The sequence below is a fragment of the Leptonychotes weddellii genome, chromosome 1, assembly GCF_054177405.1.
Source record: "Leptonychotes weddellii isolate Sample4059 chromosome 1, ASM5417740v2, whole genome shotgun sequence".
In the NCBI taxonomy this organism is placed as follows: domain Eukaryota; kingdom Metazoa; phylum Chordata; class Mammalia; order Carnivora; family Phocidae; genus Leptonychotes; species Leptonychotes weddellii.
The window spans coordinates 188,806,170-188,820,256 of record NC_138369.1 but is presented as its reverse complement, the minus strand read 5'-3'; the positions used below and the strand labels follow the sequence as shown (position 1 = coordinate 188,820,256).

Genomic DNA, 14,087 nt, shown 5'->3' with positions numbered 1-14,087 from the left:
GTGAGCACACAGGCAGCCAGCCTGGGACCGACTCTCCCTCACCGCCCTCAGAGGGAAGCAACCCCACCCAACCTTGACCTTGGGCGGCCAGCCTCCAGACCCACCGAGAGAATGAATGTTGTTTGAGCATCCGGTCTGTGGCGCTTTGGTGTGGCCACCCAAGCAAGTGCAAACACTAGGCCAGGGCAGTCCCAGGTGCCGGGATTTATTTAGGCTATCGTGGGTCAGCCAGTCACACAGACCTGGAACAAGGAGGTGCGGGCTGCCGAGAGAAAGAGCCCCTGCTTTACTCCTTGATGGTGAGACTCATACAATAAAATGGAAGCGATCCTGTGTCTGCTGAATTTTGGTGTTTCTGTGACTTGGAAGGGTCAGGACACACGTTCAAAGCAAAGCACAACGTATTTGTTTCTCCTGCAGTCAAAGGAAAGTTCCACGCAGGGACACACCCAGCCCCGGGCGGCAGCTTGTCCTCCCCAGGGAAGGCCTAGGGAGCATGCTCAGTCCCCCTCGAGGCTCCCGGCCTTTGCCCGGGATCAGGGCCATGCCTCTCCCTCCCGAGGGCAGACGTAGTGGCTGGCCCACCCCGGAGTAGGGAAAGAATCGAGTGGGACAGCTATGTTTTCTTCTTCAACATGGGTACTCACAGCTCATCTTCAAAGCAGATTTTGGCATACTTGTCCTTGCCGCCCCCGCTGAGCAAGCGGTAGGCATAGGTGTTCAAGGGGCACGGGGTCCAGTGGTCACATTTCTGCCTTTTAGGGGCTGGGGCTGCAGCAAACAAGAACGGAGGAGTCAGCATCATGCAAGGACTTATCAGAGGAACCCACTGCCCGAGCGTGAACGGCGGGCCTCCTATCCCGGGACTTCACGCTGGCAAGTCCCTACGGGAGGGGAGAAGGGGTCACCAACTTCTCAGCAGCAGCGTCAGAAATCCCCCTAAAGATACAGTTGATTTCATCTGCGTTTGTCTAACAATAACAAACATGCAGAAGGGAGTGGATGTGGAGTGAGCATCACAGTTTCGGAAGGGTCAGGCCCCTGACGTTCTCGGCACACAATGTGTTTTTCGTATCACAATTAAAGAGAGCTCCCTTGGGTCTGAGAGTGCTGGCGAGCAAAGAAACAGCCATGTATGGAACATCTATCCAGCTTCTGCATTTATACACCCTGAAACACGCACGTGCGCACACACACACGCCCAGACCCCACTCTGGCCATGGCGGACCCCTTTCCTTTCACTTGAGCCTGAGGCACTGGGCTCCTCTGTGGGGCGTGCAATGAGCAGGCCAGGGAGAGGGCTCCCCAGCACCCCCACACTACAGGGCTCAGCAACTGGGGAGGACTGGGGACCTGCCCGAGGCCACCCCTCCGCCTGCTGGGTGCTTTGTGGCCATCGCCACCGCGTGCGCCTCCCTGCTCACCCCAAGGTACCGGTGGCTGTCACTGACCACGGATCCCCCCACGAGGGGCTCAGTTCAGGTTTGAATCCCAAGTCCCCAGTGCAAAGACGCAGGCAGTGCTCTGGCTCGTCCCGTCTCACTGGAGACGTGGGCTGCACTTCTCTGCTGTAGGGCACACGGCTGTGAGGCACAGCTGGCTGAGTGGTGAGGCCTGGAAGGCCCTGCTGGGGGGAGTCGGGGTGCACACAGACACCGTGAAGACCCGGCGTGCTGCCCTGCTGAGCGGAGGAGGCAGAGCTTCTGGGTAGGCATGGGGAAGCCGGTGTGCACCCAGCCTCGGGGCCCCGGGTAGGGGTAGGGAACACAGAGTTCTCCAGGGAGCACGCACCCCTTCCCACCCTCCACATCACGCCCTCCTCCTCACCGGCCCCGCCCCTGAGGCTGAGCTCCCGCGCTGTCCTCTTTTCTTTTTCTTGACACTCAGTGCTCCAGTATCCTATAGTTCCCTTGCCCCACGAGGGCAGGGATGGCGGCACCAGCCCCAAGGTGGTGTGCGGTACACCCAGCTGCCCCAGTGTTTGTTGACCGACTAAGTAGATATCTGCCCCTCAGAGGAGAAATCTCCCGACGTCAGAGACTCTGAACCCTGTTCCTGTCCGGAGCCCCATGCAAAAGCCACGAGGGACGGTGAGGCTTCCTGAACACCAAAGGCTGTAGCTCTGGTCCACCTTTGCCAGTTTTTCTTCCTATTAGTCTATTTTTTTAAACAAGAAAGGCCCATGGGATTTTACTTTTCCTAATTTACTGTCTGCAGAAGAAAATTAGAAGTAATAGAAAAGCAAAATGAAGGGAAAAAATCCTACATATCTTCACTCTAAAGAATCTTAATTGTTTTACTCTTTGGCATATTTTCTTCCAGACTTTTCTATGCATACAGAGGGCATCTGCAAGGTTGGCAAACACAGATTAAACATCCTTAAGCAGTATGTTACTTACATAAATTTTCAAGTAATATATTCCCTATGTTTTTTCTCAATCTCCAGATTCCTAAATTTAAAGCAAGGGGTCCAACCATTAACATGAAAAAGTGCTATAAATACAGTATATTCTCAGTGTCTCTGGATTTGGGGCACTACAGTATTTTTAGCTTTTTATTAAAAAAATTTTTTTAAAGATTTTATTTATTTATTTGAGAGAGAGAGAATGAGAGAGAGAAAGCACATGAGAGGGGGGAGGGTCAGAGGGAGAAGCAGACTCCCTGCCGAGCAGGGAGCCCGATGCGGGACTTGATCCCGGGACTCCAGGATCATGACCTGAGCCGAAGGCAGTCGCTCAACCAACTGAGCCACCCAGGCGCCCTTTTAAAAAATTTAATAATAATACCCATTACTTTAAATGTAGAGGTAATTTACCTAAAAACACATTGAACATAATATTTGAAAATGTAACATACTGTTAGATATGTTCTGGGGCGCCTGGGTGGCTCAGTTGGTTGGGTGTCTGCCTTCAGCTCAGGTCATGATCCCAGGGTCCTGGATCGAGCCAGGTATCAGGCTCCCTGCTTGGCAGGGAGCTTGCTTCTCCCTCTCCCTCTACCTGCAGCTCTCCCTGCTTGTGTGCTCTCTCTCTCTAATAAAATCTAAAAAAAAAAAAAGAAAAAAGTAGATATGTCCTGTTTCCTGACTTGTGGACATCCTGTGTATATAGCCAATCTAGAGCAAATACTTTTCTTTTAAAAATTGACTTACTTATTATTTGAGAGAAAGAGAGAGAGAGAGCACATGTGTGCAAACAGGGGGAGGAGCAGAGGAAGAGGAAGAGAAGCAGACTCTGAGCCTGATGCGGGGCTCCATCCCAGGACCCTGAGATCATGACCTGAGCTGAAATCAAGAGTCGGTCGCTTAAGTGACTGAGCCACCGAGGCACCCCTATTACAGTGGGATGGATCCACATTTATTCTACCTGTTACCTGCATTGCCTTAGCGTAGGTAATGCTATCCCCTTAACAAGCACACAGACTCGCTCACTTCTGGATGGACCCTGCTGTTCCCCAAATGGAACCCACCCTCTGCTCTCAGAGAAGGACATTGTTTGCAGGTCTTTTTGCCATCATCACAGGCTGTAGGACTGTACTGGCTACGTGAGCCTCTCAACCTAATGATGAAAAGGACCTAAATCTGTCCTGAATGTGCTGGGCATGCTGACAGGTGTGACGTGTTGACTGGCAGAGGTGGATGGTCCCCCATGTACCCAACAGATCTCAAGAGATAAGGCCATGAGGGCACATCGTACTTCCTGACCCCCACAGGATATGGTAATTTAGAGACAGAACCACAGCAGATTAATACCAAAGTGTCGAGGGTAACAGGAAAAGGTATTTTGCTTTGTTTTAAAGCCAGGAGCCAGGACTCTATGTGGGAGAGGGACCTGAGTGAAGCAGGTCAGGAGGAAACATAGGGACTAGTGGGGCAGTGTGGGCTGGGTCCCAACCTGAGCTATTTCCTATTCTCCCTCCTGCTGGTGACCCCTCTGCTCCACCTGGCTGGGGCTCAGAGACAGGAGAAAAGTGACCAGTCCAGCAGAGCAAGCACAGTACTGGACAAGACTCAGCCTGCCCATCTCTCCCACCCTCTTACCCTGGAAATTCTCCCAAAGGCCTGAAGCTGGAGTTTCCCAGTGCCGCCGTCCCTGGGGGGCTCATATGGATAATCTTCCATCACCTCCTCATCCTGTGCGGTCAGCAGCAGTCCAGGCAAAGGCCTTGCTGTCCACATGGCAGCCAGCATCCCTGGGCGCCGGAGTCCATGCCTTGCCAGGAGTGCCAAGGGCAGGTCTTCCAAACCTACAGCCCTGCCACTCAGAGGCCCCAGCAAAATGAGGGTGCTGTTCATGTGGGTATGCACAGGTGCATTTTCCACAAGGGAGGCACTTGATTTTCATCCGATTCTCCAAGGACAACGTGGATCTAGTGACCAGGGATGACACGGAGGTGGTATTTTCTCGCAGTGCCTGGGAACAGTTGGGTAGTCTGTGCATTTCAAAAAGGCTCGTTTAACCTTCTACCCATTCCCTAGAAACCCACACTGTCATTATGGGACCAAAGAAAAAAGATCATATTCTTTATTCGGGGTGGGGGTGTGGAGGTGTAGACACATCTTCTCAGAAGACAGAGTCTTTCCAAACCCTGCCTCTTCCCCACCATGTTCCCCACCAGATTCACTCCCTAATTCCCAGATATTTGTTCCAAAAATATCTGTTAAGTACCAGATACTGTGCTACATCTAGGTCCTCAGCGCATTTTCCTGAAATTTCTTTCCCCAAGATTGAACAGTAAAGCCCACGTGAATATGTAGGAGCTGATGCCCAGCCAGGAGGAACAGCGGGCCTGCTCGTCAGTATCCTGCTTCCCTGTCTCCTGAAGAGCCTGCCTGTTGGTTTAAGTAAGACCCAGGGCCCCGATCGGCCACGTGGCTCCAACATGGCGGGCCTCCTGCTGTGAACTTCAGCCTTAGAAATCATTCTCTTGCTGAGGGAAGCCTTACCTTATTTCTTATCCTTACATTCACTAAAACAAAAATAGGTTCTTAGGCTCCATGTTGAACCCATAGATTCTTAATTTCCTGGAGCGGGGTCCAGGAATCTGTCTTTCTGAAATACTTCCTGATTTGGGAACCATGACTGCCCTCACCCCTTTAAATGAGGAAGGTGATTCCAGAAATGTGTTCCTACTGTGTGTGCCAGGCAAACAAGAAGGGTGCTACTGGGGTGTGTTCGGTCACATTTCAGCCATGTCAACTTGCCTCATTGTTCTAGATGAGATTAAAGTCCAGTCCGCAGAAATAAAAGCCCAGAAGACACCCAAAGAGTGCTGGTCTCTCTGACAGTCAGTGATAATGATTTCTTGGGTGTCCCGAGGACAGTGAAGTGGGACAGATTGTCAGCGCACCAGTTCCGTCTGGCTGGGTGGTGCCAATGTGGAAGGATGCCGAACCCCACGGGGAGCTGTGTGGGCGTGGTGCTGTGTCTCCTCCCCTGGACCTCTGTCCCCATGTCCCCCCAGAGACAGTGGCCTGGCTGCTTCTGTGCCCTTGCTGCGCGGGCATGGAAACGGGAGCCAGGTAAGGTCGTTAAGGCCCTACCAGCTAGCGTGGTTCTCTGGAGGACGCAGCACCCTGCCAGGGAGGGTTCGTTTTGGAACCAGAAAGAGCCTCAGACATAGAGACACCGGCAATGTCCCTTCCGCATGACACAGGAGGGATCTCGAAGGCAATGACAACTAGTCAGTGGCAGAATTAGAATTAAACATAGTTTTTCTGGCTTTTTCTTGCGACGCAGCCGCTCAGCGGTTGTCAGCTCATTCCATCCTGGCTGAGAATCTAGGAAGGTGGCTCGACAGGGCTGATTTGGTTGGCTCGGTTCCGTCTCACCAGAGCCTCTAAGAAAATGATTCAATGACCTCACATCTGAAGTATACGGGAGAAAATTTCAACAGGGTTCTCCTTCTACTCACTCTCCTGAAACTGACCTTCGAGGCCTGGGGTCACCAGCTGTGTATGGGGGTGTATGTGGCTTCCAACCACTCACTCGTCCACGGATGCACAAATTCTCATTATACAGACACTTATTGACAAAGTACTTGTTGAACACCGCATGCCGTCCTCAGCCCTACAGGGACAGCAGGGAACAGAGTAGCTCTCGTACGGTGAATGCAAGAGATGGAAAGCAAGCTAGGACAGATCATCGCTGACTGTGATACGTGCCATGTGGGGAACAGGCATTGACCGCTTCAGACGTATACAAAAAACTCCCTGCAAATCAACAAGAACAGAACCATCTCACAAAAAATGGACAAGGCACAAATGCGAGATCTACAGAAGAGGGGGCGGGGCACGGGGACAAAGGCCTGGTGTTCAAAGTTGCAGCCTGCCCCGAACAGCCCCCTGCGCCCCACTGAGAGGGCAGCACCTTTTGGCACCAAGATACACATCCATAAAATAGGACAGCTGGTTCTGCGATGAGGTATTCAAACATAAAGATGTCCTGAAACCCCTCAGAGGGGTTGGGGAGGACTGGCATGGAAAATGGGGAGATGGGGCAGGAGAAGATAAAACCTGAGCAGCCTTGGCCCATGCCAGTGGGGGGAAGGGTGGAGGGACACTGAGGCCTGTGGGGAGAGAGGGAGCCACGGGGTTCTCTGTCCTTCCAGGCGAGCAAGCCTCTTTCATGAAGGAGCCAGACCGATGTGAAGTCCTCTCATTCAGTATGAGGAATAGGATGACCCGGAGCGGTCGGCACGTGGACTCCAAACAACAGCCAAGGGTCCAGAGAAGGGAGAGAGGGGGCAGGTCTAGAAACCCAGGGAGATTCAGGGGACTCGGAATGAGCTCAGATTTACAACCTCGTAGAGACGGCAGGGCAGGGGTGGGGGGGCAGCATACAACATGAAGATGGCATGCACCCAGGGGAGCACAGACTCGCAGGGTAAGAATTAACTTCAGAAAACCCAAAGCCAGAAGCGCAGGGCCTCCGAGGCCACACAGGGAGTTGGGTCATTTTAAGGAAATAGTTTAGGGATGCCTGGGTGACTCAGTCAGTGAGGCGTCTGCCTTGGGCTCGGGTCACGATCCCAGGGTCCTGGGACCGAGTCCCGCATTGGGTTCCCTGCTCAGTGGGGAGCCTGCTTCTCCCTCTGTCTACTGATCCCCCAGCTTGTGCACACGTGCACTCTCTCTGGCAAATAAATAAATAAAATCTTTTTTTAAAAAAAATAAGAGAACAGTTTATGAAGTGGAAAAGCAACCCATGGATTAGGGTGAAAGCCCAAGATGGGGGTGGTACATCAGGGCCAAGCGCAGGGGGGCTCAGTCCAAGCGGCCTCAGCCATGGGGGGAGGTGCTCGGTATGTGTCTCTGGTTCCTCAGCCCCTTTCTCTCCATGCCCAACACTGATCTCACATGTCAACATGCTCCTTCCTTTGTTTCACATCGGACCAGACGTGAGGAGTCACTGAGGATGTTTAGAACAAACACTCCCAGGAGGGTGTCAGAGTCACTCTGCTGAGCCAAGAGTAACAGAGGTTCCCATGCTGACGGCAGCAGCTACGCTCATCCTTGAACCCAGCCCAAAGCCAGGGATCACCATTACCCTGGGTACTCCACAGGCACGGAGGAATGCAGTGTCCAAAGCATCACCCGGTTCTTTATATTTGTGCAAATTAATTTTCTATAATCTTTTCTGTATTAAAAATATGCCAGCATACCTATTTACAATGAGATTCCAAAAAGGGGTATAGATTACTCCTTGAGTGTCCCACCTATTTTCCAATGGAGATTCTAATGAAGATTTTGTGATTTCACTTCATTCCCAAATTAAGTTGTATTCCAAATGCATATTTTTATTTAACACATCTTGGAAATGAAATTCTTTGTTCTCCTAACATCATAATTTGCCTTGGGGTCTCACGGGGGGATGAGTAGGGGTATCTACCTTGGAAAGGTGTGGGAACTCCTCCTCCCCCTCCCGCTCCTCCACCCTTCCCCTCCTCTTCACTTTCGTGATCATCACCATCATCAACATAAAATGGCCAGCTGGGGCAGAGCTGAGGCCAGAACCCGCACACCCCGCAGCTGAGCTGTGGTGCTCACCCTTGAGGAGGGGCTTCTCGGAGATCCTCCGGATGTTATAAACAGCACTGGTCAGGGACACCTCTGGAATGAGCTCCGCGAGCAGGTAGCCGGAATACCAGGCGCATATGGAGGCGAAGAAGAAGAACGCCATCTTCAAAGTGCCTGGGGACAGACAAGTCGCCACTGTGGATGCCCAGGGGACAGGTGCCATCCTAACCCCCACTTCCTGCATCAGCGTCTGCAGGGCGCTCTGAGGAGTTCGTCCCGGGAAGTGGCAGGTGGGTAAGGGCCCGCGGTGGCTGTAATGAAGCCACGATGACTTAGCTGGCATTGCTGAGACTACGCATTTGAGGTTACGGCGACAGATAAGAGAAACAAGAGATGAATGCTTTCTATGCCAAGTTTTTATATTTGCTATTGGTCTGGGTTTTAGAGCTTCCTCGGATGCTAACATCAGTGATTCATTAGTGGCCTCGTGACCCAACATGACTGACACAGACCAAAAGTGGCTCATTCCTTTGTGAGGAGGCTTTTGGAAGTGGACTGCAAAGTCCAGAGGGCAGGGTCTCTTTTGTTTATGCTGAGGATAGCACCTGGTGCCCTGTGAACAGGCAAAGGGTCCCCATGACCCTGGGAAAAGCCACCGAACCTGTCATTATCATCACAGACCAGCTTGCAGAGAAACCCAAGTTTTGCAGAAGCAGCAAATCCTTGGAGGTAATCTTTCGGGTTGATTGGCTCTGGTACCTTCCTCCCAATTTTTTAAGGAAAAGGCATTACCCACTCCTAGGTCACAGGAGGCCTAGGGGACAGCTCCCCATCCCTTCACAGACAACCTGCCACCAGACCTTTCTGATTTTACCCCCTTAAATAGCTCAAAGATCGGGACTCGATTCAGGATCACCAAAAGGGCCACTTGCAAGGCAAGAATGGCTGCAGGCCCAGCACAAGAGAACAACAGGAATTTCTCCATCAGCATTTAAATATGTGTTCACAGGTCCAGTCCTAAGAACTAAGAAAAGGAAGGAAAGGAGGGAGGGAGGAGAAGAGAAAGGAGAGGGAGGAAAGAGAAGGGAGGGGAGGAGAGGGACCTCACACCTGACCCCACAATGTCCTGTGGTTGCCTCACTCCTGTACCCACTCGGGCCAAGCACCTGGAAATAACCAACCCCTCCTATAGCCTCCAGGCCTCCCCTCCCACTCCATGGCTCAGGGCAGCTGTGCTGGTCAAAGCCTCCCAAGTCCTCCATGCTTCCAGTGCCCCGTCCCCCGATGACAGGCACCCCTGTGCATGTCCTCCTTGGCTGACACCCACACTCCTGACAGGGCTCCCACTTTGTGGGCACGTCCTGGCCTTCTCTGCTGGCTTTCCCTCCCAGGGCACAGCCTGGGCCTCTCCTCCGGATCCCAGGATTAGCTCGCCCAGACAATCCTCTAGTTCCTGACAGGGGTGCCCAATTGCCAACCTGTCAGTACCCTGGATGTCCCAGAGGAAAACCCTTCATTTTTCCTCCGCTCCCCAGATTTGCTCCTGACCCACGTCTGGCCCATCTCAGTGGATGGGCCAGACATGGGGTCAGGATGGGCTGGGGTCAGGTGCCAGATACCTGGGATTCTTCCTTTATTTCACACTTCCCCTCCCAGCCCTGATGGAATCCATCAGCCAGTCTCGTTGGGTTTACCAAAACCATAAATCTCACCTCCATAGACTTTTCTTCATCTCTACTGCCTCCTCCCTGCCAGGCCACCACCATCGTTAACTCTTCCCTCTCGCTGGCAGTGAGTAAAAACTCCACACCCCGCTGTGCTCCAGACAACGCGTGGACTTATCAGAGGGCATGTAATAAAGACTGTATCTCAGCTTTGTCCCAGTTCCTGGCACAGAGAGCCTAAAACCCTTGGTATCTCCTATCTGTTAGGAGCGTCTGCTGTTATTCCTAAGAGGCTCCTTTCGACCACATCTGAGTCTAGGCTCAAGAGGTGACAGGGGTGGAGGAGTGTCCTCAGGTCCTTAGATAGCTTTAAGGGACGGGCTGGCCATGTGATTGGAGGGCTGGCAGTCTGACCTCCAGGAGGAAGATGAAAGGGAACCTGAGCTGGTTATGTGACCAATGACATAGTAAGACTCAAGAACTCTGGACTCCCAAAGCTTGAGGCTGGGCAACTTTCTGGTAGTTAACACACAGATGTCAGAGGACAGTGATGCACCATGACCCCAGGGGGCAGAGGCCCAGAACTCCAAGGCTGGGGCCCTCCTAGTCTTCCACCCAGAAGCCTCCTCATTGGGCTGGTGCTCCAGATCTCTGGACCGTCCACAGGGGATGTGTCCTCCAGTCCATGTGCTTGTGCTTGGGGGCGACTCGTGAGCTCAGGGGGTGGCGCTGATGGAACAGGGTGGGACGCTTAGGTTTCACTGGGACGAGTTGGTCTTTTTCAAGTGTGCACTTCCACATCCAGGATGTTCTGTTTTCCAAACCATGCGGCCCCTAAAGTTGTTAGAAGGTTACGCAGGGGTGGGACAGGGTGGCCACTGAAGTTTGCAGGGCCAAAGGACACCTCAAAGCTGAGAAAACCAGCCACAGGAAACAAAGTGAGAGCCATGGGCGTGGCTGACTCTGTTCCTGCAACTCCTCTCTTTGCTCTGTGCTGGGTCACACCGATCCACTGGAGCCTCGGCCCTGTCCTGCCACGTACCTTTGCCTGAGTCTGTCCCTCTGCTCTCCTCCGTGACCTCCGGCCTTCTCTCTCTCCCTCCACGGCTCTCCCTACCTCGGTGCAGCCTGCCACATACCCTCACGTCAGCCCTTCACATGCCTTGTTGGCATTGCACACCAAGGGTCGTCCCCCTCCAGGATTGTGCCCGCACACCAAGACATGGGTCACAGAGGTTCCAGAAAATTCTGCTGGATGCACGCCGAGTGAGCAGTGTGGAATGACTGCTGGAAACGGAGTCAGCACCCAGAGCGTCTGGCTCAAAGGCAACAGTAGCCCACTGTGTCCTGCGTGTATCAGATCACAGCTGGACCACTTTGTCCAAGTGTCATATTTAAAGAGGACAATTGGCAAACCAGAGACTCTTTGCAGGACCTTCTAGTCACCACGTCTCGTGTGAGGTCTTTGAGCACAGGTGTTTAGCTTGGAGGACACCGAAACAGAACACGATGCTACCTTCCACGTGTAAAGGGCAGCTACACGGAAGGGAGACAGGATTCTGTCCCCGGCTGAACAAGGACACGTGAACAGAAGTGACAGGGAGGACCACGAGGAATGACTAAATGGCCCAAGTGTCCTTGTAGGCACAACTATAAACTGTGGCTGGCCTGCCCTGCAAGGCAGTAAGCTCCCAAACCTGGCCACTTTCCAGCGCTCCCAGGAAGGCTGTAAAGTACCCGTGCTTCAGGTGAGGGGTGAGCCAGTGACGTTCCGGCTGGGGGCAGCTGGTTTCTGGGGCTGGCCGAGAGAAGCCAAGACCTAGAGCCAGAACCACCTCCAGGCGGGAGGGCAGATCAGGCAGCACAGACTGGGACCAGTCCACCACAACAGTCTGGTGGCCCCCGCCAGCAGGGAGCTAGACCGGCAGCCGGTGGGCAGGCCTTACAGTCACGGAAGTATCCAGCTGCCGGGGGAGAGCAGGCCTGGCAGCCTGGACAACGCCCAGCCAGTCTCGGGGCTGGACACCTGCGTCAGTCCCTGGGATGAGTGCACACCAGGTAGGACCTGGAGCAGTTTGTGAAATAGGCTTAGACCCTGGGCGGCAGAGAAGAACCCCGCGGCCGAGCGGGGCACAGGTGAGGACTCATTTGGGAAAGGTGGGAGCCAGACTTCAGCTAAGATGGCTCCCTGGCCCTGTGTGGGAGGGGGTCCAGCAGCTTCCAAGGGGAGCTAAGGGCAGGGAGGAAGTATGCTGAGTTTAGGAACCTTCTGTGATCCTGTAACCAGGATCTGGTCTTTTCTTGTAAAGTAATTAAGTCATCAGCAGCAGCTGACACACGTCCTCCTATGGGCTTCCAACCAGCAAGTGTCACATGGGAGGGTTAGAGCAAAGGCCAGCTCCAAGCAGGACAGGGAGTCAGTGAAATTCCTCTTCAGAGACACCCCACTCATCCTGTATGTGTGCCTGCGTGTGTCCTAACCTCATCCCTACCCTCAGATTCTTGGGGTCTCAGGTTGGCCCCGGACCCTTCACTTACACTGGAGAAGGCAGCAGTCCTAAAACCAATTTACACTAAGCCAGGCTACAGGTAAGGGGATCTCAGGGCACCCCCTACCCCTCCAACCTGGGGACCCTGAAGAAGGCAACTCTGAACCCCTAAGAACACACTTTTTCTGGTGGGATCTCCTTCAACATAAAGTACGATGAGGAAGCTGTTTGTCACTAGCAGCCTTGCCAACATGAACCCAAATCCCTGGAGGCAGCCTCACCTGCACCTCTTGCCTCGGGGAGGGGGGAGTGAGAGAGGGCTGAGGGTGGATGAGCCCTACTCATCCTCCTCGGGACTTGGCTGCTTTGTGGCTTCAGGCTCTGCTGGTCTCAGTGTCCACTGTTGTCATTGTCCTGTTGACTGAGGCTTTTTGGCAGAAAGGCTGGGAAATGTCACACCTGAACCCCATAGTAGGTCTGGAAGGTAACCTGCCTGGTAAGTTTCACACACCAACGCCCTACTTTTGAGGAGTTAGGACGACCGCTATCAGGCAGCTGCCCCATAGGTGAAGGGTGGTGGCAGCTTAACTTACTTCATCCATTCCATCTGAACGTCCCTCCTGTGAACTTTCTACCTGGGACACACCCAAGGGCTTGACCAAAGTATCCAGGAAAATGCTGCATCTGAGAATGTTGCCAAATCCTGAGCTCACAAAATCTAAAGTAACACGGTTCTGAGCTTCTGCAGGTAACTCTCTCTTACGCACACACGTCCATATAAATACAGATCTGACATTATGTCAGAGCTTTATGCAAAAGGACCACATGGGCCATGAATGACTCACAAGGGCCATGTGTGAAAAAGGTGTAGGTAGGGGAAAGCAGTCTAAGAATATTCAGCATTTTCCACCAAGTAGCCAGCAAAATGCTGTAAGAATATAGAAATAATGAAAAAAAAAATCTTCCAAAACAAGTATCATGAAAGTAATGCCCCAAGGGAGATGTTTTCTCCCCCAAAAAGAGACATATATTTCCACCCATTTATCCTACAATCCACACAAGTTACCGAAAACACTGCTGTTCATAAATAAACAGTTTTTTAGAGAACATGACTATTTCACACAATAAAGAAAAATCTGAAAATCTGTCTTTCCAAACTTTGGGAATGAAGCAGCAAAGGTGGTGTTTAGAACTTTCTGGAGTATGACCACACAGCTGGAAGGGTGTGCCCCAACAAAAGAGGATGGTTTAGTCTACCACCTCCAGACAGACAAGCTGCCCTCCAGGGAGGGGGAGAGGCCACTAAAGAAGCCCAGAGAACTTCCATTTCTGAAGTTCCCATTTTTGTACAAGGTATGCTGCCTTGCTCCGGGAGGAATCCAGATTCCTCAGATTATAGGGAGGAAACAGGAAGCACAAAGGTGGGCAGGTTAACCCGGAACCCCAGAGCGCCCTATAAGGCGAGGCAGGCAGGCAAGTGAGCACTGACGGCGGTCGCCGCCAGGAAGGCGGGCTTTGAGAGGGGACATGACTGGTGGAATGACTTTTGTTTCTTCTTCCCTTTTTCCTATTTTTCCCAAGCCTTCTCAAGTAATTTGATGTTTGGAAAACATAAAAACGGCCTTATAAAGAGATGCTAGCAGAAATTTTTTTTTTTTAAGATTTTATTTATTTGAGAGAGAGAGAGAGCATGAGAGGGGGGAGGGTCAGAGGGAGAAGCGGGCTCCCTGCTGATCCCAGGACTCCAGGATCATGACCTGAGCCGAAGGCAGTCGCTTAACCAACTGAGCCACGCAGGCGCCCCGAGATGCTAGCAGAAATTCTATCAGTGTCAATGGGGCATTCCACATTCATCCGTCCCCACCTCCCACCCACTCACCAACCCCCCCCCGACTTAAAAAGGCTGCCTCACTGTCC

General features: G+C 52.5%; 2 protein-coding genes across 2 annotated transcripts in view; both read right to left on the bottom strand.

Moving 5' to 3' along the window:
- The window catches only part of FAM3B (FAM3 metabolism regulating signaling molecule B), a 29,157-nt gene extending 20,902 nt beyond the window's left edge, over positions 1-8,255 (bottom strand). The window contains exons 1-2 of the mRNA XM_081800302.1: positions 8,048-8,255; positions 648-771 (exon numbers count right to left, since the gene is read on the bottom strand). Coding sequence (XP_081656428.1) covers positions 648-771; positions 8,048-8,240 — 317 coding nt within the window. The 5' untranslated portion in view covers positions 8,241-8,255. The remainder of the gene's footprint in view (positions 1-647; positions 772-8,047) is intronic.
- MX2 (MX dynamin like GTPase 2) overlaps positions 1-14,087 on the bottom strand; it is a 185,770-nt gene that overhangs the window by 43,676 nt on the left and 128,007 nt on the right. The gene's annotated exons all lie outside the window — the stretch shown is intronic.